Source organism: Ammodytes marinus (assembly GCF_949987685.1).
Source record: "Ammodytes marinus genome assembly, chromosome: 15".
Classification (NCBI taxonomy): Eukaryota; Metazoa; Chordata; class Actinopteri; order Uranoscopiformes; family Ammodytidae; genus Ammodytes; species Ammodytes marinus.
The window spans coordinates 28,246,787-28,272,947 of record NC_137219.1 but is presented as its reverse complement, the minus strand read 5'-3'; the positions used below and the strand labels follow the sequence as shown (position 1 = coordinate 28,272,947).

The window sequence follows — 26,161 nt, the reverse complement described above, 5'->3', positions numbered from 1 at the left end:
ACACTCACACCCACTATTTCAATATGCCGTGAGCTACTAGTCTATTTCTGTTTTTTTCTCTCTATTTCTTTTTCGTATATATATATAATAATATACGTATATATTATTATTTATTAATTTGTATTACTTGTTGTTCTTTTTGTTGTTGTGGTTGTCTTGTCTCTGATAGCTTGTCTTGTCCCAAAAGTGTTCATGTAGTCTTGTCCCACACACAATGGTGTTTTTGTCATGTCTCTCAATGTTTTGTCATAGGTGCTGTTTGTGTATATGTGTAGTGTACTTGAGGGTGTGTGTGTGTGGTTGTGTACCTGGGTAACAGAGCGGTGACAGTAGTGAGAGCACATATGAGGTAGAAGATAGGCTGTGCCATGTGGAGTGTGTCTACCCCTGTTGGGTTGGTGGGCGGGCTGCAGCTCACACACAGCAGGCTGAAGACCAACACAAAGCCAAAGTATGAGCCAGCACTGAGCACCAGCACCAGGCAATGGATCCACGTCTGAAACACAACACACAACATTAGACCCTACAATCAATGAGAAGTTGATGGAGACAAGGTTAGAACATGTGTGCTCAAGCTTTTAGGCCAAGGGTGAACACTGGAACAGCTGATATAACAGCCAGGCTGACAATTAGCCTTCACGCCATATCCCACCGTTTTCACTTTATTTAAAGGACACTATACATTGGTCCTACCAAAGGCAGTGAGGGAGGCAATGACACCACTGAACTTCCAAACAATAAGCCATATAAATCCCCATTCATGAAAGGAAATCACTAATATAGGAATATGTCATTTTGGGCATTTTCCAGCTCCAAACTAGCCTGGTCCTACCAGACCATCGTACTTCATTTCATTTGTACAGAAGGTCTGGAATCGCTCAAACGACAAACGTAAACTCATTTGATGGCGGTGTCTGCTGAAAATTAAAACTATTGGATCTGCCCAGTGCCACTCTGGATCTGCCAACCAATTGCATAACGTTTGGTAGTGAGTGACGTATGTCATGCTCTGGCTTCTGATTATAACTGAAATGTGCGCACATCATTGTTCTCAGCCACTCCCTCCTGGTCGCCGAAAAACCCCACGAATTTACCGCGGACCCAGACTGACTTCTGAATGGAAATGACAATTGAGCGGAAGTAAGTAGGCGGGCGGTGCCAGGCTAGCTCCAAACTATCATTATTAAAAATCAATTGACCTATTTTTTAAATGAAATGCAAGCTATTTAACACATTCCAAGTGGTTGTATCTTTATTTACCAACTTTTGGAATATAAACAGCCATATTGTCCTTCAACTAAACGTCTTTGGTAATCTGTGATCATGATGTGGACCAGTGATGTCAGTCCGATCGGGCCCATCTCACACAGCCTCAATGTCAGCCTGTTATCACGTCTTTGCACAGTTCATCTTTCAAGTTTTGGTATTTTCTTAAATAATGAAGAACATAATTATAATTATAACCTACATCACATTACCAGGCCACACAATTAAATATTCTAATGGAAAGATAAAAAGAGACCGACTACAGTATTGAAAGCAGTGATTCCTATCAGCTTTTAGTGTAGCAGTGTATCTGACCAGCGTGTGACTCTCGATGACTTGGTGCAGCAGGATGATGAGCAGAGCTGAGGCGTTGATGGGAGAACCAAAGGACAGGAGCCCAACGTCTGAGCCTGATAATGCCTGGGACATACACAACAATAAACGGACAGTGACGGTATGAACACAATTTATAACTACATTATATTCTACAACCCCAATTCCGAAAAAGTTGGGACGTTATGTAAGATGTGAATAAAACAGAATGTGCTCATTTCCTAATCGTTTTCAAGGCGTATTCAATATAAAACAGTACAAACACATCATATGAATTTGTTTAAACTGATAAACTATTTTTTTTTGTAAATATACACAATTTCCCCAAAAATTGCAACACGTTTAAAAAAAATATGGGACATGGGCATGTACCGCTGTGTTACATCACCATTTATTTTAACAACACTGAGTAAGCGGTTGGGAACTGAGGACATTGGCCGCGTTTCCCAGATTCGATCGTTCTTTGGGACCAAAGAAGGGTCGAAAGAAGGGTTTGCCTAAGAAGGAGCGCTAAGATACGGGTGTTTCCCAGATGGCTTCTTAAGTGCCTTCTTTGGAGAACGCGTAAGATGAAACGAAAGAAGGTTCTTAGTGGGAGCTGTCCACCGCGGTCGTGCTGAAACTGAATAAATCGATGCCAGGCAAATCGATCACCCACCTCTTTATCAGCGCATAAGTCACACACAGCGCCCCGTGGTCTCCCCCACACAGGTGGAATTAGGCTACTCATGTATCGTGTTTGTGTGGGGGTGTGTGGGTGTGTGTGTGGCAACAAGTGTATCCAAGTAGTAATCAAGCCCATTAGCGCATATATACCCCGTGGATACAGGCACACACATGTGAGAGTGGAAGAAAGCGGCAGCAAAAGAAACAAGCGGGCACCATCGTTTACTGCGGAGGAGATGGGCGTCTTAGTGGACGAGGTCTGGCAGCACCGGGGAGTTTTATTCGGGGAAAAAGGGGCAAAAAGAACATCACGGTGAAGAACCGTGTTAGGCAGGCCATAGCCGAAAAGATGTCCCCCTCCAGCCCATGTGGCCTGCGTGACTGGCGTGCTGTGAGGAAGAAGTGGCAGGAGTTCCAGAACCAAACAAAAAGGAAGAGTGCGAAGGTTTCACTAATCAATCTCCCTTCTTTGCAGGTGATGCAGATGCCCAGTAAAGACAGCGCAGAGTAACCCCTCCCCCATATGGTTTCAATAAACTATTTTGGTTTCTTTTCAACCATGTATTGTGTGGATCATTTTGCATTGAAATGAGGGTGTCAAACCTAGAAACAAAAAGTCCCAGGCAATTTGTAATTTATCTAAGCGTAGGTAAATGACGTGTGTGTATTGTGCGCCCTTTCAACAGCATTCCAGTGCCAGACTTTCAGGTAAAGCACCCGGACACTGCAGCAATAATCATAGTGTGCAGGACGTTACATGTAGCCTACATCTGCTGGTTCTGTTTATTTATTTCAGCCTTCAGGCCTGACAGTTGATATGGGTGATGTGGTGGTTGTGGGTTTATGGTTTAGTGGTCAGTGCTTGGTGACTGGTGGTGAAGAGGTAGGGGCTGGGGGTTGTTGGACCTCAGAAGAGGTTGATATGTTCCTAAAAACGCAGCGCAGCCAGGAGCTGCATCTCCGGGCTGAAGGCAAAATTGCAGCGGGTTGCTCTGTATGTGTGGAGACACCAGAGTGATCAGCCGTTGGATCTCCACACGGGGCAGCCGGTACTTTGCCTAGACAGCCTGGTCTGATAGCACGTCCAGTGGGGAGAAGTGCCGACGCACGTATGCATTTATGTAAACCGTGAGGCTGTTAGTTCGCAGCGAGAAGGTGTTGTATTGCAGCCATGGTTTCACACGCCTGGACTTTGGCAACGCCTTTATAGCAGGTGGAGCCGCTCTGGATGAGGTTCAGCTGAGTTCAATTAAATCTGTTTCTTTGATATCTGTGAAATGCCACAGGGTTGTTGATGTTTCTTTTTGTATGTGTAGTAGTACTATAAACTCACATGTGTGTGGAAAACGTAAACGTCTAATTCATTAAAACAATTTTTTTTCTCTATGTTTATTGCGCCAGTGGTCTGCATTGAGCATTGTTATATTATTTTGAAAAGTGGAGGAAATAAATTTCCCTGCCGCAGCATGATCACTGACGATTTGGTCGCTAAGAAGGTTGAAAGAGTGGGTCAGCTCCATCTTACACTTCCGTCTTAGTGAAAGAACTTATTTCGCTAAGAACGAATCTGGGAAACGCATTCTTCTTTCACAGCGTTCTTAAGAGCGCTCCAAAGAAGCACTTAGCTCCAAAGAGGCTCTTAACGAATCTGGGAAACGCGACCATTAATTGTTGACATTATTTCCCATTCTTGCTTTAAATAAACTTCAGATGCTCAACATTCCTGGGTCTCCATTGTGATATGTTGTGCTTCATAATGCACCACTTTCTTTCAATAGGAGACAGGTATGGACTGCAGACAGGCCAGTCTATGAAGCCAAGCTGTATTAAGACGTGCTATGTGGCTAGGTATTGTCTTGCTTAAATATGAAGGGACGTTGTCTGGATTGCAGCATGTTGCTCCAAAACCAAGCCCCAACCTCAGCGAGTTTCACCAGCATCCAATAAGGAAGTGACCACAACTGTAGTAACCGGAAAGTGCCACTAGGGGTGGTGCCAAGACCGAGCAGTTTTTCTTTGACTCACTTGTTAGACAGGCTGTTTTCAAAGTCTTATTAAACCTATTTACAGCCTGGGCCACATAACCATTTTAGTCTGTATGTTTAGGTCATATCTCCATGACAACCCTGAGGGGGGTGAATTTTTTCGGACCATGCTAGTTTTTATTTTATCGGAGGTTAAAATGTATTGGCGCGATCTCTTGAGTGACAGCTCTCCGCCCGTTGTCCCTCACTTTGCCTCGGAGGTATACGTCAGCTATCTCCCTCCCCCCTCACAAAATGGCGACGCGCACAAACCAGGATTATTGGATGCCGTGTGAATAACTGAGGTCAGCCCGGATGCTACATCCATATTATTTACTATCTATGTCCAAAACGTGTATGTTTTTCAGCATTAATGGTGCCTTCATAGATGTGCAAGTTACCCATGCTATGGGCACTAACCCATCCCCCTACTATCACAAACGCAGGCCTTTCAACTTTGTATTGGTAACAATCTGGATGGTCCTTTTCCTCTGGAGCCCGGGTGGACACAAAATCAGTGTTTCCCCCAGGTTCACACAGCAGCGGCTGCTATAAAAATCATTTGCATATCAATTAAGGTTAAAGTGGACCTATTGTACTTTTCGACTTGTATGACCTATAAACGTTGTTATAATGATTTATAGTCATGTTTAACCATACTAGCGTAATAATTACGTCCATGCATTTAGACGTATTCCCTGCTGACCGTCTGGGGTGGCTGTGCAGAGCGCTAAACACTAGGGCAACCGGTCGAGAAATCACGTGTTCCAATCGGTTCAAATTTCCTGCCATCGTGTCGTCACGATTCCGGATTTTTCCATGTATGGTAACGTGCTGCTCAGGCAAGCTCCGGCCATGCCCCCATATTCCTGCTCTCAAATCTGCCCGCGCACTGCTGAAATTGTTCCGGAAGGAAGGTAACCAATCACAACGGAGTGGGGTTTGCAGGAGGGAGGGAGGGGGCGGAGAAGCTCAAAGCAGTGTGTGGAGAGTTACTGCTGTGCGCGCTAGGGTGAGAGGAAGAGTGTCCCGAAAATCTACATGTTTTTTTGTGATGTGATTTGTGTCAGGTTGCTCTATAGCAGTTTTGAACAAGAAATTAAGACCAGAAAAGTAGTATAATAGGAGATCTTTAAGGTTTTTGCTGCATGCGGAGCCTGTGTCATATCCGCACGTCGCCCACGCTCTCAGCGGGTGGACACTCGCGCAGCTTACCGCTAGGAATATCTGCTGAAATTTCTACAGCTCAGGATTGTAAGCCATGAATTGATGAACTTGCATCAATGACAAATATGTCAGTTTTCTAAAGGGCTTTAAATAGGCCAATCTATGTGGCTAAATAGCATGCAAATATTGATGTTTGATTGTGTTTTAGGATGAATGCTAACATTATCTGGTTATGTGTTATGTAGCTAACTTTAGCTACCTGCTGATGGCCCATCCATTTTGTTTCCAGTGGTGGCTTTGCATTTCATTACCAATGTAAACTGTCATAAATAATTTACACCGGTGTTGTGTCATGATTCCTAAAAAAATTATATTCCATAATACAGGGGTTTTCAAAGTGTGAGAGAGTGAGCCCCCCTCAGAGAACAAATTTCAGCGGAGCCCCCCCCCCCATAAATATTTTTTATAAATCCATTTGTGTTTTGAAGGATCTTTTAATTGTTTTACACATTTTAAACAACTCTGTTCCTATTTTACACATTTTAAACATATTTTTGAAACATTCTAAACATCTTTATCCGAGTATGTTTTTGTTTTGCTTTTTCAAAATACATTTGAACCTCTTAATCTAGTGGTTTAATCCTGCTTCCTTTAAGCGTGGATAGTAGTGACTGAGTGTGCAGTGGAGTTAGAAAGATAGGCAGACAGACTTGTCCAAATTATTGAGTTTTGTTAAAGAGGACCTATGATGCTTTTTGACTTTTATGACCTATAAACGTTGTTATGATGATTCATAGTCATGCTTAACCATACTAAATTATCAAATAATGACTTACATGCATTTCGACGTATTCCCTGCTGACCGTCTGGGGTGTCTGTGCAGAGCACTAAACACTATTCTAGCCAGTCGAGAAGTCACGTGTTCAAAGCGGTCTACCCTTTGTAACTTCGTGACGTCGCATGTAACTTTGTGAAGTCACCACGCGGATGTTTCCATGTATGGTAATGCTGTCACTTCCCTGTTCGCGTCTGCCTCGCGCCCTTACAGGTCCATGCTCGCGCTTCCCGCCACTGAAAGTGTTCCGGAAGGAAGGTAACCAATCACAACGGAGTGGGGTTTGCAGGGGGTGGGGGGGGGGGGGGCAGAGATTGCCGAAGCACAGGCGGAGGGAGCGGAGATGGCCGATGCACACACACTCAAGTGTTGACAGGACGTGCTGGATCGCCAAAATAAGAGAAAGAGCTTCCCGAAAATCTACATAGTTTTTTGTGATGTGATTCGTGTCAGGTTGCTCTATAGCAGTGTAAAACAAGAAATTAAGACCAGAAAAGTAGTATAATAGGTCCTCTTTAAATGTCATTCCCAGTGTTTTTTCGCTAGTGCCTCCAATGTCCTGCTGGGTGAAAATAGTAGCCAGCAGAGATCCTGACCCTCCTAGGGGGGTCCGGGTTTTTTTTTTTACCTTTTTAAACTGAAATGCATGAATCTGGTGCACTTTGAGAGGAAAATTAGGAGGCTAAATATGAGAAATTTTGTGTGAACAAATAATTTGGAGACACTGGGTCGGATGAATTAGAAGCTATTGAAGAAAGACATGAATTTTCCATAAAAATATTAATTTCAAATAGAATATGCAGGGTCCTCTGGGTTGGGCTTGGAACTCCTTTTCTTTAACGAGACATACATGCATTTACTGTAAATGCATTCACTATATTACAGAGAAATTTAATGCAGTGAGAGGAACGAAGCAGAAGAACTCTTGTCCAGCTATCTTTATTTCCACAGACGAGGCTGAAAAAGGCTGTAGACTATACACAGTGCATGGGCAACTGAGGGCAGCCCCATTTCCAAATTTTTTTTTAAAACAAACTCAATACACACTGTGCATGGACATGAACGTGACGTGATCAGTTAACCTCAGATTACCTCCCAGATGATTAACTATACCAAAACATTGTATTGCTTTTATGATAACTTACACTTGCGTAATATGATGTTAATAACAAAAAAGTTTTTTCTTTTTTTCACATATTCATCTGCTGTGCGTTAAAGGGGTGATGAATTAAATCTTAATAAGAAAATAAATCCAGGCGAACCAAAACATCTCAAAAATAGCTTATGGGCTACGGTTAATAGGGTTAAACTTGTTTAAGAGTCAGCATCAATTATCCTATTAGTAATACACAAGACTCCTTGAATGGGATTTAAGTGCATATTCTCCTCTCAAAGTGCACCAGATTCATGCATCCCAACTTTTTCAGAACTGGAGTTGTACTGTATATGATTAGCTGTAAAGACTTAAAGTGGCTCAGAGTAATTTTCAGTTTCTGTTCATTCTTGCATCCCCTTTTGACAAAAGCGGTGGTGATTTTACGGCGGCAGCTGTTGTTCCTGGGTGAGAGTCCACATGACAAAGGTATTAATAATAACGGTATAAAATAGCATTCTATTGTACTGATGGTCTCGTTTGCTATTACATGTCATTTATTTACATGCCATCTCTTCTGCTCCGCCTACCCCTAGATCACCCACCAACCCAAGCCCCATCAACTCTACATGTTCTTTTTGTTTGTTTATTGTTGTGTTATGTAAAGCGCTCTGAGTGAGAGAAAAGCGCCATATAAATAAAATGTATTATTATTATTATTATGATCATCAGAGGAACAATTGTAATGTTTCAGAAATATTTAAAAGTTCCTCGTAGCTACTTTAACAGAGAAACGGTTTCTAGCAGTGTTGGTTGAGAAACATTAAACAACAGTAGTACAGCACCCATACATTTTAACTGGAAGTTAAATGACTTGGTCACCCACCACACTGAAAGAGATAAGCAAAAGGCTAGAAAAAAAATTAAGGAATTATTGACAGAAACAAAATGATGAGACGGTTTGTACTTACAAAGTAAGGCATGAAGAAGCAGACAAGGCTTTGGTAGAAAGCATCCAGGACTGTGAACCAGAACATGTAGGACACATAGACCTGCAGACAAACAGCCATTAGGCTTCCTAAACACAATGTTGACAGGCATGGCAGAGGGCAAGCTTAAGTCATTTACATTGTATGCATTACATTATAAGTCATCACTGAAGCTGAATAATACATTAGTTAGCAATAGCATTGTTTAGCACACAGTAGTAATGGTAAAAGGCACAAGACACACTGACCTTGGAGGTATGTGAGGCCTGGTAGAGCGCAGGCCGTGCCAGCAGTGTGTGTGCAGGTGTGTCTCGGTCCAGGACTCCGTAGATCAGAGGAGGGACGGAGGTGAAGAGCAAGTTGAACAGGATGAGCACCCAGGAGTTGGTCATGACACTCCCAGAGAAACCACAGAAGAACTGATACCAGAACAGTAGATTGACAAACATCTGCAGGGGGCACCACCAGACAGGGATCAGTCAGCTAGCATCTCCTCACAATTTAGTCTGTTTGTCTGATTTTAATCTTAATTACAAGATCTATAAATTATTCTATATTTTTTTTTCAGAGCTTGCAACAACCAGTAATAATAGCTAGAACTAAATCAGGTCAAATCTTTACTTGAGATCAATGCTTGTTGTACATGCCCCTAGAATATACATATATTAGGCAAGTGTTTTTGCTAATGTACAGTAGTTTTTTTTCCTCAGATGTTCCACCTATTAGCAAAAGGATCCTAAACATAACAACAGCAATCTTGCATAATTATGTCACACTGCGTTCGATTGGTTTAAAAAAATCTCGACACAACATCAACGTTAGTGTTCGGGCATGTCCGACTTAGTGAATAATATAACTCTCAATGCCATTTGTTCCAGTGTTAGAGCCAGTGTTTAGTTGTAACGGCTGTTCAGAGCAAATATCCAGTGTGGGTGAATAAATCTCACCACATTCTTGTAGATGAAGTAGAGGGTCATGTTAGCGAGGCGAGAGTAACACCAGTGGCCGTGGACCAGCAGCAGCTTGCCCAGGTGTTTGAACCTGGAGACGGCAAAGTCACTGGACATCACAGCCTGGACATAGGCAAAGAGGATCACAACAGTCAATGGTTAGAAGGCTCAGTTTTGTTCTCACTGCTTCACACGCACACACAGACTAGTGGACAGGCTAGCTGTTAGTTCCTCATGACAAATAAAACCACAAAGATAGAACAGATGCTGATGCACACATATATGCTTATATAACTAATAAAGTGGATATAACCTGCTTTCATTCTATGTAGCTTTAAAGTTAAGAGTTATGGATAGTTTACATCAACAGCTGTACTAAGAAAAGCTATCTTATCTTTTTTATTTAATTTAATTTGATGCTTTTAATGTTTCCTAATAATATGTTATTAATATTATGTGTATACTATATTATATATATGTATATATATTAGTGGTGGGCCGATAACGGCGTTAACGGCTGCGTTAACGCCAAACTCTTATCGGGCGATAAAAAAAATATCGCCGTTAATCTCTTAATTCCACCTCCTGTTCGGCTCAGGGGAGATGCTGTTCGCCGTCGGGGTGAACCCCCTTCCGCACGTGAAGGCTCGCTTCACGTGCGGGAAAGCTATAGTGTGAGCGGCCACAGCTTGTATTTTGGTCATATCTAACACTGGACTGCAGGCCTATATAAAAGTGTTGTACCTTTGCTTTCTTTGGGTTAAAAAAAACTCCATCAACTCAGTATCCGTCTAGTCCAAAAAAACTCTGTCAGCTGCTGCTGCAGACGGTGTGCAGACGTGCTCGGAGAATCGGCATCGGCGCATCAACAGTCATTCAATGCAGCGGCAGTAATCATACAACCGAACGGTGTAGAAAGTCCCGTCAGTTAAAAATAGTGATCCAGATTTTAAATCCATGTTAAAATCGGAAGGATATAAAGCTAGTTAGCTTAAAAAAAGTAGCAAACATGTCAACTGTGATGTGTTCAGGCCGGCTCAGTAATATGATTGATGTGTTCAAATGCAACACAAAAAAAAAGAAATTTGAGATTTTGGCGAAACTTGTTTTCCCAGCAAGATAAAATAGATAGTAAAGATGGAATGGAATTATGACCTGTTTAATGTCCTATCTAGAGCTATGATCATATCAGCAATTAAAGCAATAATACAAGTTCTATTTCAACAAAATAATAGAAAATTATCAATTTTGATATCAATAAAGACTTGGATCGTTAAGGAGTCTTGAAAATGGTATCAATATCAATACAAATTAACTCTCCTGTCATCTGAGAGAAATTAAGATGATTTAATTTTTTTAACCGTTAGTATTTACCAGTTAAAAATATTATCGGTTGACTGGTTTACCATGGACATCCCTTATACTGTATAAATGTATATCATACATTGTATGTTTTTTTTTGTGTTATCCCAGTTAAGTTTATTATTAATTTTTTATCATTTAATATTACTTTTAATAGTTCCGGGACGTTGGAGCAATAACCTGGTGTTTTGACACTTCAGTGTGCACTGTGAATTTGAAGTAATGTTCAGTTTTTGAATAAAGATGCAGCATTTACAAATGTTTATTTTTTTTATCCGATTCATCGATTAATCGAAAAAATAATCGACCGATTAATCGATTATTGAAATAATCGTTAGTTGCAGCCCTAAACAATTCATCGTTACCTCTTATGGCCTACAGTTCAAAGTTCATGTTTAACTGAATAAACAGTTTGTAAACACAAGTACATCTTGTTGAACATTATTTATTTTCATCACCAATTATCATAGTAGAACAGCTTCCTCAAGCAGTTTGTGATGCATGTTGGAAACAGGAGATGAGCCCCTGGTCTGATGCGCCACCTGGCTTGAGAAACACGTTCTCAAAGACTTACTTTGAGTCATTATTTAGGGAGCACACGCATATTATGAATGAATTCAAATGAGCCATTTTAATCTAGATTAATCTAGATTAATTTCAAAATTAATCTAGATTAATCTAGATTAAAAAAATTAATCTATGCCCACCTCTAATATATATATATATATATATATATATATATATATATATATATATATATACACACACAGTATATTATATTATAATATTCTTAGGCCTGATTCTTCTTTTGTGTATTACTTAAAATTTGTATATTATTTAATGTTGTGTCTATTTTATCTTTGCATGTAAAGTGTCCTTGGGTGACTTGAAAGGCGCTCTCAAATGAATCCTTTATCATTATTATTTTTATTAGTGTCATCTATAAAGAGCAATGTGATTATGGTGTGTGTTCTTTCAGGCTTAATGTAGTGGTCCTCACCTGCATGCCCTCCTGACCGGAGATCCCAATGCCCACATCAGCAGCCTGAATCATGCTCACATCATTGGCTCCATCACCTCCATGAAGAAAAACAAAAACACTCTTTCATTGTGTCGCTCCAAAGCATATCATATAGAAGATATTCTATTCTATTCCCTGCTTTAAGTATTTTATTTTATTTTAATATAATTACTATATTATATTATGAGGTTTAATTTGATGTTTTTAATTGTCAAGAGATAATTAACTCAACCGTTATTTGGTAACAGACCAGGGGCCTCATTCATAAAGCTTGCTGCACACAAAAACCTTGCGTAGACAGACAGAAATGTGCGGTCAAACGTGCGGTGGCAAACGTTGGTATTTAAAGAAAAAAATTTTGCAGAGAAGTGTGCGTATTCCCACGCCAACTTTCGACCATGCGTAGAGTTCACGCAAGATTTTCCCGACTCGGGGAATCAAACTGGCACCCGTTTATCATGTTTTATCACACTTATTGATCGGACATGATGCTAGATAACTCACTGCTTGAAGACCGCAGTGCATTAATGTGGCGACGTAGGGACTAGCGAGGGGACTGCTAACTGCAGTAACTGACAGGAAGTTAGCTAAACTGACCATTCCGCTTACTGAACCTTTAATATGGGTCTCCTGTTTGTAGAGAAAAAAACAACCAACTCTCTTTTTCTCCACCTCCACCTTTCTGATTTTTTTTTTTCAAAAACCACAGTCGGATTTCTCCCCCCTTATGATGTCATAACTTAGAAGACTTCCAAGTCATTTTCAGTGCTTACCCACAGCCAGGGTCATGACTCCCAGCTGGTCTCGGACCAGCCGGACCACCTGGCTCTTCTGCAGTGGAGTGGACCTGCAGCAGAGGACTGCCCTACATCTACAGCTCAGCTCCAGGAACAGGCTCCTCAGGTCCTCCTGCAGGGCCCAGGCCAGGGTCTGGCCTTCTATCACCAGGACCGAGGAGGAGGACTGCTCTCCATCAGTCACTGTTGTACTGTCCTCAGCACTCGGCAGTGCTAGTCTCAGCTCCTCCAGATACGCTGCACAAGAGTCCTGAAGGAGTAGAATGGAGAGTACTGTCAGACAGAGTTGGGGTTGGGGTCCGTGTGAAAAACCTCAACAACGTATGGGCGGGCAGGGTGTAGACAAATATGGCCCTTTAAGGATGCGTCTTTATTTGTATTTCTAAAACCAGTGACCTTCCTTCTGACTAAACATTTTACTTGGCTAACAATTTGGTCTAGGCCAGTCACCTCCAGCCTTGTTTCCACTGAGCGGTTCAGTTCGGTGTGGCTCGGAACACATTTATTTGCTTTGCTGCAGTCCGCTGATTGATTGACAGAATCATGTCAATTTGACAAATAAACAGTTGTGTGCAGTCTCTTCGGCCAGAGTGAGGAGTCTTGTGTTAAAACTTCACTGCTATTATGTCAAAATTTGGGGTGGTGAAAAAAATCTATTAATGTAAAAATAGCGATTCCTAGCGTTTCATAATTTGCCAAAATCGATTAAAACATTTTCTTTTAAGAGATTTTTATTTTTAAGAAATATGTTGACTTGCCTTAAAATCACATGCATTACAAACTTCAAATACAAATAGACTTAAAGTGGCTACAAGTAACTTTGTCGGTTGGCGGCCCCTTTGGACAAAAGCGGTAGTATTTTTACGACGCCAGCTGTCGAAAACCGGTTTTCTTGCGCATGCCGGCCGTGCGAGTGTCAAATGATTAGGACGCAATATAGTGTCTTTTATGTGTCTTTTCGGCTTTGCGAGAGTGTTTAGTGACACTGCATCAACTAATGCCAGTCAGTGCCACACACACCTGATTGCAATGAGTTGATGCATGTTCATTAACCACTCTCACGGAGCTGAAAGATTACGTGTCCTCACAGAAAGCGAATAAACGAGAGACGGCAGTTAGTATGGATGACGATGAGGTAATGTGTTTATGTTGTTGTAAATAATTACTATTTCAGATGAATAATGATCATCTGATGATGGTGAAGCAAAGTAAACTTTGTTTTAGTATGGCTCATTAATTTAGGAGTAAACACTGCAGTCTAGTTCGCTCCCATGAAATTGTGTACCCGTTTATCACTCTCCCTTTTAGCTTTTCTTCATCGCATTTTCTTTTTTTTCTTTGATGGTTCTACCCCGTTATCAGTCATTATGACGACAAATAACTGTCTCAAACAAGGCTCCCGCTCCCCTTCCCTCACCTGGAGGGATAGGCTTCTCAAATCGCGTTGCTGCACTACACTGAAATCTGCGACCAATACGAATATGAGACCATAGAGCCTGCATGCGCAAACCGAAAATCGGACTGGGTGTGCGACCAGACCAAATGCAGTAATAAAAACTATATAAAAAAACGTCTTTCTTTGCACTGATGGTCTCGTTTGCTGTTATTGTAATTTATGATTATCAGAGGAAACATGAGGCTGTTTTAAAGATATTTAAAAGTTACTCATAGTGGCTTTAAATGAAGAGAGATAAGACATGGACTTTAATTTGCTTTCATGTCATAATTTGCCACAACGCCTCTTAGCACACAGTGGACTGTAGTAGATCCAAGAAATCGATTTTGAATCGAATCGTGACCCCAGGAATCGGAATCGAATCGTGGGATTCCATAAGATTCACAGCCCTAGTCATAAGTAGCTGCATAAACCACACCTTCCATGTAAGGGTACTGTCGACAGTTATTCAAATATTTGATATTATTTGTAATTGTATGGTCCAACAGCAGTGCTCCTATCCATGAGACACTCACCTTGCTTGGACAGCTGGCTGTCAGCAGTTTATCATTGGGCCGGAGTAGTTTGCAGGCGTAGGCGATGTTGATGGCCGTCTCCTTTTTGTCTCCAGTGAGGACCCATACTTTGATCCCAGCTCCCTGCATAGCTTCAATGGTCTCTGGGACCTGCTCCTGCAGTCTGTCTACAATCCCCGTGGTACCTGCGCACGCACGCACACACACACACACACACACACACACACACACACACACACACACACACACACACACACACACACACACACACACACACACACACAGCACTGTTTCAGTAACTCATTAACAGTTAGATTTGGATTATGTTCAAACTAATTAGCACTGCAAACACTAAGTACCAGTTCAACACAGTTGTTGTATACATGATAATTATCTCCATAATAATTATTCACACATAATTTAGCCATAATCTTTAGCATCTGACATCTGTATCATGTTTAAAATTAATACTAACTTTTGCATACCTCTGACCATACAGACAGATTTTATTTTCAGTTTGAGTGTGTTCCTTATGATATGACTATATCTGATGTCCATGAGAAATATACACATCCTCAAATCAATTTAGAAAAAAATACTTATATGCCCCGGTGTTGGTCACATTTGTCAATTGAACCGGTGAAAGCAACCAGTACTAACATGAGATGCTTCTTTCTGCCTGTTTAGTGAACTTAAGCCTCGTTTCCACCGAGTAGAGCGGGTCGGGTCGGAGCGGTCCACAGCGGGACAGCTCACTTTTAAGAATCTCGGTGGTGTTTCCACTGCCGACCCTACCCTTACTGGTAGGGCGGGGTTTAGGCTGGACTGCGATAGCCGCCGCCAGAATATGGGTCAAACTATCGGGCTGTGGGACAACTGTGGTCAAGCCAGCGGTCTCTCGTTTTTGCTTGGTGAAACCAGCCACTTCTTTATTTATTCCCCACGTGTTGTTGTGAGCGTAAACGCACAGAGACGGCTCGGTGCAACTGATAGAGACAGTGAGCGAACAGCGCTGGCTGCGGCAGCTACGTGACATTGTAGCAGTGGGACAACTGTAGCCAACTGATTTATTTAATGACGAGGAAAAAACACCACACAATAAACAATGCTGCGCTCACATTTTCGCCAAAACACAAGACTCTGTTCACTCTTGCCGAGGTGACTACACACGGTGGAAATGATTTTTTCGACCAATAAACGGATGGCATGTGTAGCTCCGCCTTTTCGGCACCCTTTCAGGCGGCTGGTACCCAAACGGAGGAGTACCGAAATTAGGAGCGGCTTAGTGTTAGGTGCGCTTATATCCGTACTAGGAAACCAAATAAAATTAAACAGTTGGCCGAAAGGCCGAAACCGAATACCGAAAGAGGCTTTTGCAGTTTTGTTTATTTATTTTGCCAATTCTTTCAACATTGCGTCCATGAACTCCCAAATGTTCTCCTCAAACATAGCCTACAACTAAAAGGCAACCCTAAAGAAACAGTAAAACCTTCAAATCCTAGTAAAATTAACATTTTACTATATTAACAAAAATTCCTCAGATTTAGCCTCTTAACTTTCCTCTCAAAGTGCACCAGATTCATGCATTTCACTTTAAAAAGGTAAAAAAAAAAAAACACGGCCACAAGCTACGGTTCTACGAGGATTACAGCGCGGAGGTCCTAAAGCAGCGGGCTGAATACAAGGGGGTCATGGCTGAGCTTTATCAGCGCGGCTTCGCATTACTCTCCAGAGCGGCGAGAGAGAAGGTGGTTGCGGTCCGTCTCTGAAGCATCTAACTACATCTCTACATTGGGTGTGAGTCCGTAGTAAATACCATTGCCTGCTGTGAGTATACAAATGTGGACAAATGCTCTTTTCATATCCCCAGCCAAACTCTCAGACTGATGGTACTACACGCATTTTTTCTCCCTTTTTTAAAATGAGTAAATCAGCTGGGTGAGCGTGACATTTTTGTTGCTTGTCATTTTGACGTATTGTCTAACTCACTCGCTTTTTTTATTTGTATCTATTCTCTATTTTAAAACGGCTAGATAAGCGTCTCTGTTTTTTTTTGTTTTTTTGCCATTTGGACAGCTTGTCTAACTCACGCCTTTTTCTTTTTTTTGTATTTTGAATCTGTTGGGTGAGCATGGTATGTTTGTTTAGTGTGTTGTCATTTTGACAGTTTGCTGGATTGTTCATAGTGTTACTAGCTGTTATGGGGTGAATTGTACAAGACCTAGGTGGGAGCTAGCACAGGTCAGGAAGTTAAAGCTTGGAATGTTTGTTGTGAGACTAGTACGGGTCTTTTGGGGTTTGTTGTTTAGAGCAATATATGGGGTGGGTTCTGGCAGAGCCGGCCCGAGGCATAAGCGAACTAAGCGGCCGCTTAGGGCCCACGACTGCCTGGGGGGCCCCCTAAAAAAAAAAAAATAATGTTTTTTCTTTTTTTTTTTAGTTTGTGTGTTTGATATTAACATCATACTATGCAAATGTGAGTTATCATACAAAAAAGGAATAAAATGTTTTGGTCTAGATAATTAATAGCCTAAAAATGTAATCAGGAAGGAAATCCGAAATTATCTAATCATGTCACGTTCACATCCATGCACAGTGTTCTTCTGCTTCGTTCCTCACACTGCATTTAAATGCATTCACTATATTACAGAGAAATATGTCCCGTAAAAGAAAAAGTGCTCCAAGCCCAACCCATAATATTTTATTTTATATTAATATTTTTATGGAAAATCCATGTGTCCTTCTTCAATAGCTTCTAATTCATCTGACCCAGTGTCTCCAAATTATTTGTTCACACAAAATTTCTCAGATTTAGCCTCTTAATTTTCCTCTCAAAGTGCACCAGATTCATGCATTTCACTTTAAAAAGGTTAAAAAAATCTCCCGGGGGGGCATACCCCTGGACCCCCCTAGGAGGGTCTGAATCTCGGCTGTCTAATATTTTCGCACAGCCGCACAGTGGAGGCACTAGCGGAAAACACTGGGTGTGTGAATGATATTTAACAAAGATCTATAGTTTCAGCGGCGCTAACATGGAGAGGGGCCCCCCTAATCATATTTCGCTTAGGGCCCCCTGAAGGCTTGGGCTGGCTCTGGGTTCTGGGTGGGATGGGTTGGTGTTAACTGGGGGTTTAGCTGATAAGCCATCACCTGCTATGTTTTCAGTTATTTATGTTTTCCTTTTTTTTGACAATTTTTTCATTCTAATTTCAGGGGTAAGGCTAGGGGCACAGCTATCCTTATTGATAGTAATATTCCTTTTGAGTCCTCAAACATTATATCAGATAAAAATGGACGTTTTATTATTGTTTCAGGCAAACTTTACAATAAGTCAGTCATCTTGGCCAACGTCTACGCGCCTAACGTTGATGATGTAGAATTCTTTAAGAGATTTTTTTCTCAACTCCCCGATCTCAATTCCCATTCTCTTATTCTTGGTAGGGATTTTAATTGTTATCTAGATCCAGTCTTAGATCGCTCTTCCCCCAAACCTGCCACTCTTAGCAGATCTGCAGGTTATATCAAATCATTCCTTGCTGATTATAGCCTCTCTGATCCATACAGGTTTTTATACCCCACAGGAAGAGAATATTCATTCTTTTCACATATCCACCATACTTACACCCGAATTGATTATTTTTTGTTGATAATTCATTGATGTCAGACCTAAAGTCATGCAGTTATGAAAATATTGTGATCTCAGATCACGCTCCTCTGCTCCTTCAACTGGCTTTCTCTGACGTTGAGTATACAAGAAGGCAGTGGAGACTGGATCCATTGTTGCTCACAGATGAGTTTTCTTTCACACATCTCTACACATATTAACACTTTTTTGAGTATAAATAAAACACCAGGGGCCGTATTCACAAAACATTTTATCTTAGCGCTAAGAGTACTCCTAAGGAGCACTAAAAGTTCTTAGTAAGGAGTAATTTCTTAAAACCTATTCACAAAGCTGATAAGACCAACTTTTACTAAGGAATGGGAGGGACTCCTTAGCTAAGACTAGAGGGCGGTGTTGACCCTGTTGCTATGGATGATGTCATGTTCATACCTTCTATGCCCACAGTGATTGGCTGAGAGGGAATGAGAGCTAAGAGTGAATTTATGATGGAAACACTGTGGGAGATATCCATATCGTGTCGCTGTATTAAAGTAAAGAGTTTTTATATACAATTAATGACAAGTGACACTGATTTAACATGAAACCAAGATACTGCAGGGTTTCCCACACATTCACAATTAACCTACAATAGCGCCACGTAGGTCTATTCATTTAAAATTGTACAATGATTTGAATCGGAAAAAATATCCTCATTGAACAGCTGCACGCCATGCACTCTCACTGTATTTCTCTCAATGGTGGACTATGCAGCAATAGTCAGACAGCGACAAACCAGGAAATTCACAATTTAGAAACAACAGCCAGCAAAATCGTAAAGTGCATGAGGAAGGAAAAAGGCGAGACGCGCAACTATACAGTAGCAGACCTGTGGAACGGAGGAGATGCTGGGAAGTGCCACATATAGGCCTAATCTAGTAGGAAATTAAACCCAAACGTGACACCAACAGTAACTTTCAGGGCATCGTAAACCCAAAGCAACTGCAGGAAAAGGAACTTAATAAATGTTTTTTTATATAAATATAATAAATATAAATGTATACTTTCTAAATATAGCTTTACTAAGATCATTAAACCCTTACAGCTATTAAAGGTACCTTTTATAAAGCTCACTAGCATTAAATCTCTCCAAAACACCATCAAATGGTTGTCTGTGATTTACTCTTAGTGACTTAGGAGTCCTCTCGAGGACTCCTAGCTTTTTATAGATTTAGGAGCTAGTTTTAGCGCTAAAATGCTTTGTGAATTACACTTATCTTAAAAAGTTAGGAGTCCTAAAATTAGGAGTGAAACGCCCCTTATTTTTGAGAGTTACTCCTAAATCAGCACGTTAGGACCTACTCTTAGCCTTAAAATGTTTTGTGAATAAGGCCCCAGATGTGTCCAATGCAACAATTTGGGAGGCCCTGAAAGCCTATTTGAGAGGTGAAATTATATCATTTGCAGCATACAAAAATAAGTGTACAAAACAGAAACAAACGGAAATTGCTGATCAGATTCTGAACATAGACAGACAATATGCTAATTCACCTTCATCTGAACTTTACAAAGAACGTTTAAAACTTCAGACAGAATTCAACCTTCTTTCCTCTCGTCAAGTTGCAGACCAGTTGCTTAGGAGCAGAAGTACTTTTTACGAGCATGGTGACAAGATTGGTAAACTCCTGGCCAATCAACTGCGCGGATTTAGAGCGAAGCAACTCATCCCTGGAATACGGACAGACAGTGGGTGTACAACATCAGATCAGAAATTGATAAACGAAAAGTTCAAAACATTCTATCTAAATTTGTATAGTTCTGATTGTACAGTAGACGCAACGGTGATGGAAACCTTTTTCAGTAACCTAAACATGCCTTCGCTTTCTCAAGACCTGAGACATAGCCTTGAGGCACCTATTACTCAGAGGGAAATTATTGCAGCAATAACATCTATGCAATCAGGCAAATCTCCTGGTCCAGACGGACTTCCATCTGACTTTTTAAAGAAATGTTCAGCCGAATTGTCGCCTTTTTTATGTTCAGTATTCTCAGACTCATTTGACTCAGGTAAACTCCCGCCTTCGTTCTATCAGGCCTGTATTTCCCTGTTGTTAAAAAAGGATAAAGATCCTCTAGATTGTGCATCATACCGACCAATTTCACTATTAAATACAGATGTGAAGATACTTGCTAAAATTCTCGCCCACAGATTGGAGGATGTTCTCCCCTCTATCATATCCCCCGACCAAACTGGGTTTATAAAGGGACGCCAATCATTTTATAATATCCGCCGGCTAATGAACATTTTATATTCCCCCAGAAATATTGAATCAGAATGCCTCGCTTCTATGGATGCTGAAAAAGCATTTGATAGAGTAGAATGGAATTATTTGTTTTTCACCCTTGAAAAATTCGGTTTGGGTCCTGTTTTCACTTCTTGGGTTAAATTATTATATGCATGCCCTTCTGCCTCAGTATTAACAAACAGCCGTTACTCAAGTAGTTTTGATCTGCACCGTGGGACCCGGCAGGGTTGTCCTTTGAGCCTGCTCCTTTTTGCTATTGCAATCGAACCACTTGCGATTGCCATTCGTGGTAACAAACAGATTCAGGGGATATGGAGAGGAGGAATTGAACATAAGGTATCATTATACGCCGATGACTTACTTTTGTTTGTCGCCAAGCCAGCCACCTCTTTACCGGAGGCACTTTCTGTGTTGGAGGTCTTTAGTCAGTTTTCTGGCTATAAACTTAACTTGAGTAAGAGCGAACTCTTTCCGATTAATAAAGAAGCTCTTAAACTTGATTATACAGCTCTCCCACTCAAAATGGTGACAGATCAGCTGAGTTACCTTGGGGTATGTTTTACCAGAAATTTTAAAAACCTATTTAAATCGAACTTCCTCAAATTATTGGATCAGGCGAAGCAAATATTATCGAAGTGGTCTCCTCTGGCTTTCTCTCTCATAGGTAGAATAAATTCAATTAAAATGACATTACTCCCAAAGTTCCTATATCTATTCCAATGTCTCCCCATCTTTCTCCCCAAATCCTTTTTTCAGGCCCTTGACTCTTTAATGATAAATTATATTTGGAATGGTAAACACCCTCGGTTACGGAAAGCTTTTCTTCAAAGACCCAAACAAACAGGTGGAATGGCCCTCCCTAATTTCCAATACTATTACTGGGCTGCTAATATCCGTTCTTTAGTGTATTGGGTGCATTTTCACCTTGACGACTCAGCCCCAGTCTGGGTAACAATGGAGTCCAGCGCCATTAGCCCATTGTCTCTATCTGCCCTCTTAAGCGCCGCACTTCCACTCTCTTCGGCTATTCCCAACAGTAGTCTCACTGCCTTCCTCCACAGAGCGCGCTGGGCCGATGCGGTGAGCTCTATCCAGCGCCGGAGGGGAGGAAAAGAAGCCTGTGCCCAGGACCTCGTCGAAAAAAGTAGCCATGAACTTTACCGGGTCCGCTCCCTCGGTCTTCTCCGGGATCCCAATCACGCGCAAATTGTTGCGACGTGACCGTGACTCCAAATCCTCGGTCTTAGCCATCAGCTGTGTATTCTCAGACTGCAAGCGCGCACATGTCTGCTCGAGGGCGGTGATCCGGTCGCTGTGGTCAGACAGGGCTGTCTCCATGGCGGTCATTTTCAGGTTGAGCGAGTCGGTGGTCGACTTGACGGCATCTAAGGCAGCAGAGACGGGCCTCAAAGCTTCACTCACTACCACTTTCATGGTTGAAGTAAGGGTTGTTGTTAGGTCGGATAGTAGCATGGCGCGTAGCTTGTCTAGCTCAGGCGGCAGGGAATCAACTCCGCCATGACAGTCCGACCTCGTGGCTGCCTCCTTCTCCGGCGAATTCTGCCCTTTTTCCTTCTGCTTGCTGCGGCCCATCATCACCAAATAATAACAAAATCAATAACCAAGCAGAAAAAAACAGCTTTGAGTTAGTGTGTGGTGTTATATATAAAAAAGCATTGAGCGCTCAGGAGCCTCGGCGCGACGCGTTCTTCCTCCTCACATGCCTAACCGGTAGTCCCGGTTGTCATTTTAGCCGAAAAACAATGAAGTTTATCAGTTTAAACAAATACATATGATGTGCTAGATCATTTTTATATTGAATATGTCGAAAAGGATTAGGAAATTATCACATTCTGTTTTATTCCCATTTTACATAACGTCCCAACTTTTTGGGTATTGGGGTTGTGCCAGTGACATACGAGTGGTCCGTGTGTGTGTCCTACCCAGCAGTGTGAGGTTGCTCTCCAGCCTCTGAGCTGACTCCAGCAGCAGCTCCTCTCTGTTCTCTATGCTGCTCTCTGCCACGAGATGTTCCTTCAACCACAACGAATACTCCTCCTCTGTCACAACCTGCTCCACACACACAACACACAGTAGCACAACACATACTGGTGTATGTATATATATATATATATATATATATATATATATATATATATTAACTCACTGCGGTCTTCAAGCAGTGAGTTATCTAGCATCATATCAGATCCATAAGTGCGATACAACATGATAAAAACCATCAAAACAGACATTGGGAAGGATTTTTACTTGCTCCGCCATTGTAGGCGCATACACATTCACCCATCTGTCGCTCTGCACGTGCACTGGCAGTGAGACGGGTGCCGGTTTGTAGCGTTCTCTCTTCTGATTGGTTATCAGTAGTGGAATCCCCGAAAAGTTTATTTGCTGATTACATGCAGAGCGAGTGACTAAGAGATCGGCTTTATGAAACGTGCACACTGTATAAGTGATCACTGTATGAATGAAGAGCGATTTAACACTTAAATAAATCGCTTACTTCACCTTTAAACCCCCTTTCCCCATTCTGTTGGTCGGTTTTAACTTCAATAAGTTGTCCCGTCCAGGTCTACTGTACATGCCTAAATGCATTGAGTTGCTGCCATGTGATTGGCTGATAAAGTTATATGTGTTAACAAGAAATTGAACCGCTGTACCTAATAAAGTGGATGGTGAGTATATATATATATTCAAACATTCATTGACAGACAGTCCATTTTAAGAAAGAAAAAACACTGTTTGAGAGAACAAAATACAGATTTGGAGGTGGAGAGGGTTGGGCAAAGAGGCTTTAATGTGTGAGAACATGTAAAAGGCTGTTTAGTTTGACCTTGACCTTTTTAGTGATGCAGAGTGTGCGGAGACCGTCTCTGGCATAGCTGTCTAGATGTTTCTGCGTCTGTTCTTTGATGTGGCTGCAGATCTCCTGTTCCCCCTCTGTACCTGAACACAATAGCATGACAGGGACACACACAAGCATTACTGTTAATATCATTATTCACCCTCTTTATATCAGTGTTCATTAGTCAGGCCCACATGCCCTCTTAGAGCCTGACATGCAACAACGCCCCAAAATGTAATAAGAATGATGTAATAAAACCTCAAATGTAATAACTGATCGATAATGTTACAAAATGCTGAGTCCAAAATGTAGCAACTTCTGACATTTTGTGCCAGTCATGACATTATGGAGCGAGCAAAATATTTTTGTAGTGCAGTATCAAAGTTTGTGTATGAACACTTTGAGCTTGGAATTACTATTCCTAATTAGAACTATTCAAAAGAATGCTTTTATTGATACTCCACTCTAAATTGGGGCAATTAGACCTTTATTCCATTTATTATTGACTCACTCTGTAATATAATACAGTTATAACACTATAAAAATAAACATATTTTGCCTGCTACATAATGTTCTAACTGACCCAAAATGTAATAGGTCTTTATATTTTTAGGTCAAAAAGTTATTTAGTTATGGGCTGAGTATTTTGCTACATTATTGACCAGTTTGGGTTTTATTACATTTATTTAATTACATTTGGGGCTCTTACCCGCCCTCATACTCTGTTTGTACTGACCTTTCCCTGTGTGAGTGAGGTCCATGATGACAGAGTCGGCTCCCTTGGTGTAGACCATCACTCTGCCAGAGAGCGGGTGGCGCACCACCACAGACATCCTCTTCCTGTCTGAGTCAAAGGGCAGGATGTGAAGCAGCTGGACAGACAGAGAGCCCAGGCCTGGCAGCTCCACCAGCAGGCTCTGTGCACAGCGCCCCCGCAGGCTGCAGCGGTAAGCCTGGGCCGCATGCACCAGGGCAGCCTCGTCCGGAGACTCTGCCTCATACAGAAGCTCCTCCTCTTCACTGTCTGTCTGTCTGCTCAACCCCTCTGCTGCAGCCTGCCTAGACCAATCAGGGCCTGGCTTTGGTTCCTCCATATCCTCCCCCGTCTGTCCAGCAGCTCCTCCTTCAGCCCTGCAACATGAGTCCACTTCAGGTTGCAGTTTAGAGGATTCCAGGTTGCTCTCTTGGCCTGGTTCTTCCCGCTGTAAGTGAGTAAGTAAGTACATTTAGTCAATTGTACACAGGGCACATTGAACTTTGTCTTGCCGCATATCCCCTCTCAAGTGTTCCATTTCGGAAAGGGGGTCAGAGCGCAGGGTCGGCCATAGTACAGCGCCCCTGGAGCAGTTTTGGGGTTAAGTGCCTTGCTCAAGGACACAATGGTAGAGATGGTGGGCACCGTAGATGTAATAGCAGCCACCATTAGTTTTACTACTAACACCCTCCTGTCCGGTGCCAGGGATCCAACCAGAGACCTTATGGTTACTGGTCGGCCCCTCTTTCCTCTAGGACAACCTACCTGTGTGGTGGTGTTCTTGGCGCGGGCAAACAGCCTGCTGGTAAAGCCTCGAGGGCTGCCTCTGGCCTGGGGAGGGGAGAGGGCAGACAGGGGGGAGAATGGAGAGAAGCTGAAAGGCTGGAACATCAGCTTGATCTCCTCCAGGGACTTGAGAGGGGTTCGTGCTTCAGGCACCTGCAGGCAGAGAGAGAGCAGGGATCAGGGTTTGACTCCTGACCTCAACTGTTCAGTAAGTAATTAGTTTTTGGTGAACTAGTTTTAAAGCGAGACACAGCAGGCAAAACACATTGTTTTATCAAGCAATGGATATTTAGGTTTTAGGTTAGCATTTCTATTTGTGGAGAAAATACTTTTTTCTTCTGACCCTGTCTGCAACAGTACAATGTTGACTTCTATTACAGCACAACATCTCCCTGAAACTCCTTATAGTGAATGCACAGATTGCCATCTCCATAAGGTGACACACTAACTATGCCTAATTACCTCATACAACCCCACTCTAAAAATACTGAACTATCCCTTCTCACAGAAATCTTTTTAAGTATTTTACTAATGAATGGAAGGGTAGACATGGGCCCATAGCTGATCAGTGCATTACCATCTAGGTTGGGTTGTATACCAGCTGTTTTGAAGGCACCTGGGAAGATGCCTGTTTGAAGAGATGTACATGTATTATTTGGGTAAAGGATCAATAAATTACATTGGAGGAGTTACACTCAGTAAGTCTTTCAATAGCTGCTCCTCTTCAATGGTAGGATGGCCTAGAGGAAAGGTGGCCGACCAGTAACCATGAGGTTGCCGGTTCGATCCCCGGCACCAGCCAGGAGGGTGTTAGTTGTAAAACTAATAGTGGCTGGTATTATGTTTACGGTGCTCACCATCTCTACCATTTTGTCCTTGAGCAAGACACTTAACCCCAAAACTGCTCCAGGGGCGCTGCACTATGGCTGACCCTGCGCTATAACCCCCTCCGAAGTGTGGTAACTTGAGAGGGGATATGCGAAAAGAAACATTTCAATGTAACCATTGACTAATAAAGTAAATTAACTTAACTCTCCTTCACTCTGCTCTGTCGCCCTATCAACTGACAGAACAAGACACATGTGATGTTGATCTATGTTTTGGGAGATCCAAGGTGTGATGTGCTGACCTCATGTCGGGGCTGGCTGGGCGAGGACACCACCACACTGTTACAGATGGCCAGAGCCAGGAAGAAGTCAGTGATGTGGGTCAGCTCCAGGCTGCAGGGAGGGGCAGAGGAACCCCCATCCACAGAACTAAGACAGTTCAGCTTCCTCACCAGCTCAGGGTCTGGTATCACCTCCTTAGCCTGAACACACACACACACACACACACACACACACACACACACACACACACACACACACACACACACACAAA

At 42.1% G+C, this 26,161-nt stretch overlaps 1 protein-coding gene across 1 annotated transcript in view; it reads right to left on the bottom strand.

Moving 5' to 3' along the window:
- Nucleotides 1–26,161, bottom strand: part of atp10d (ATPase phospholipid transporting 10D) — a gene marked incomplete at its 5' end in the record, with an annotated part of 80,731 nt that overhangs the window by 9,634 nt on the left and 44,936 nt on the right. The window contains 13 exons of the mRNA XM_080042761.1: nt 309–496; nt 1,582–1,686; nt 8,356–8,436; nt 8,622–8,822; nt 9,321–9,446; nt 11,686–11,762; nt 12,480–12,753; nt 14,475–14,659; nt 22,325–22,451; nt 23,236–23,342; nt 23,978–24,443; nt 24,761–24,934; nt 25,911–26,090. Of these exons, the coding sequence (XP_079898887.1) occupies nt 309–496; nt 1,582–1,686; nt 8,356–8,436; nt 8,622–8,822; nt 9,321–9,446; nt 11,686–11,762; nt 12,480–12,753; nt 14,475–14,659; nt 22,325–22,451; nt 23,236–23,342; nt 23,978–24,443; nt 24,761–24,934; nt 25,911–26,090 (2,291 nt within the window). The remainder of the gene's footprint in view (nt 1–308; nt 497–1,581; nt 1,687–8,355; nt 8,437–8,621; nt 8,823–9,320; nt 9,447–11,685; nt 11,763–12,479; nt 12,754–14,474; nt 14,660–22,324; nt 22,452–23,235; nt 23,343–23,977; nt 24,444–24,760; nt 24,935–25,910; nt 26,091–26,161) is intronic.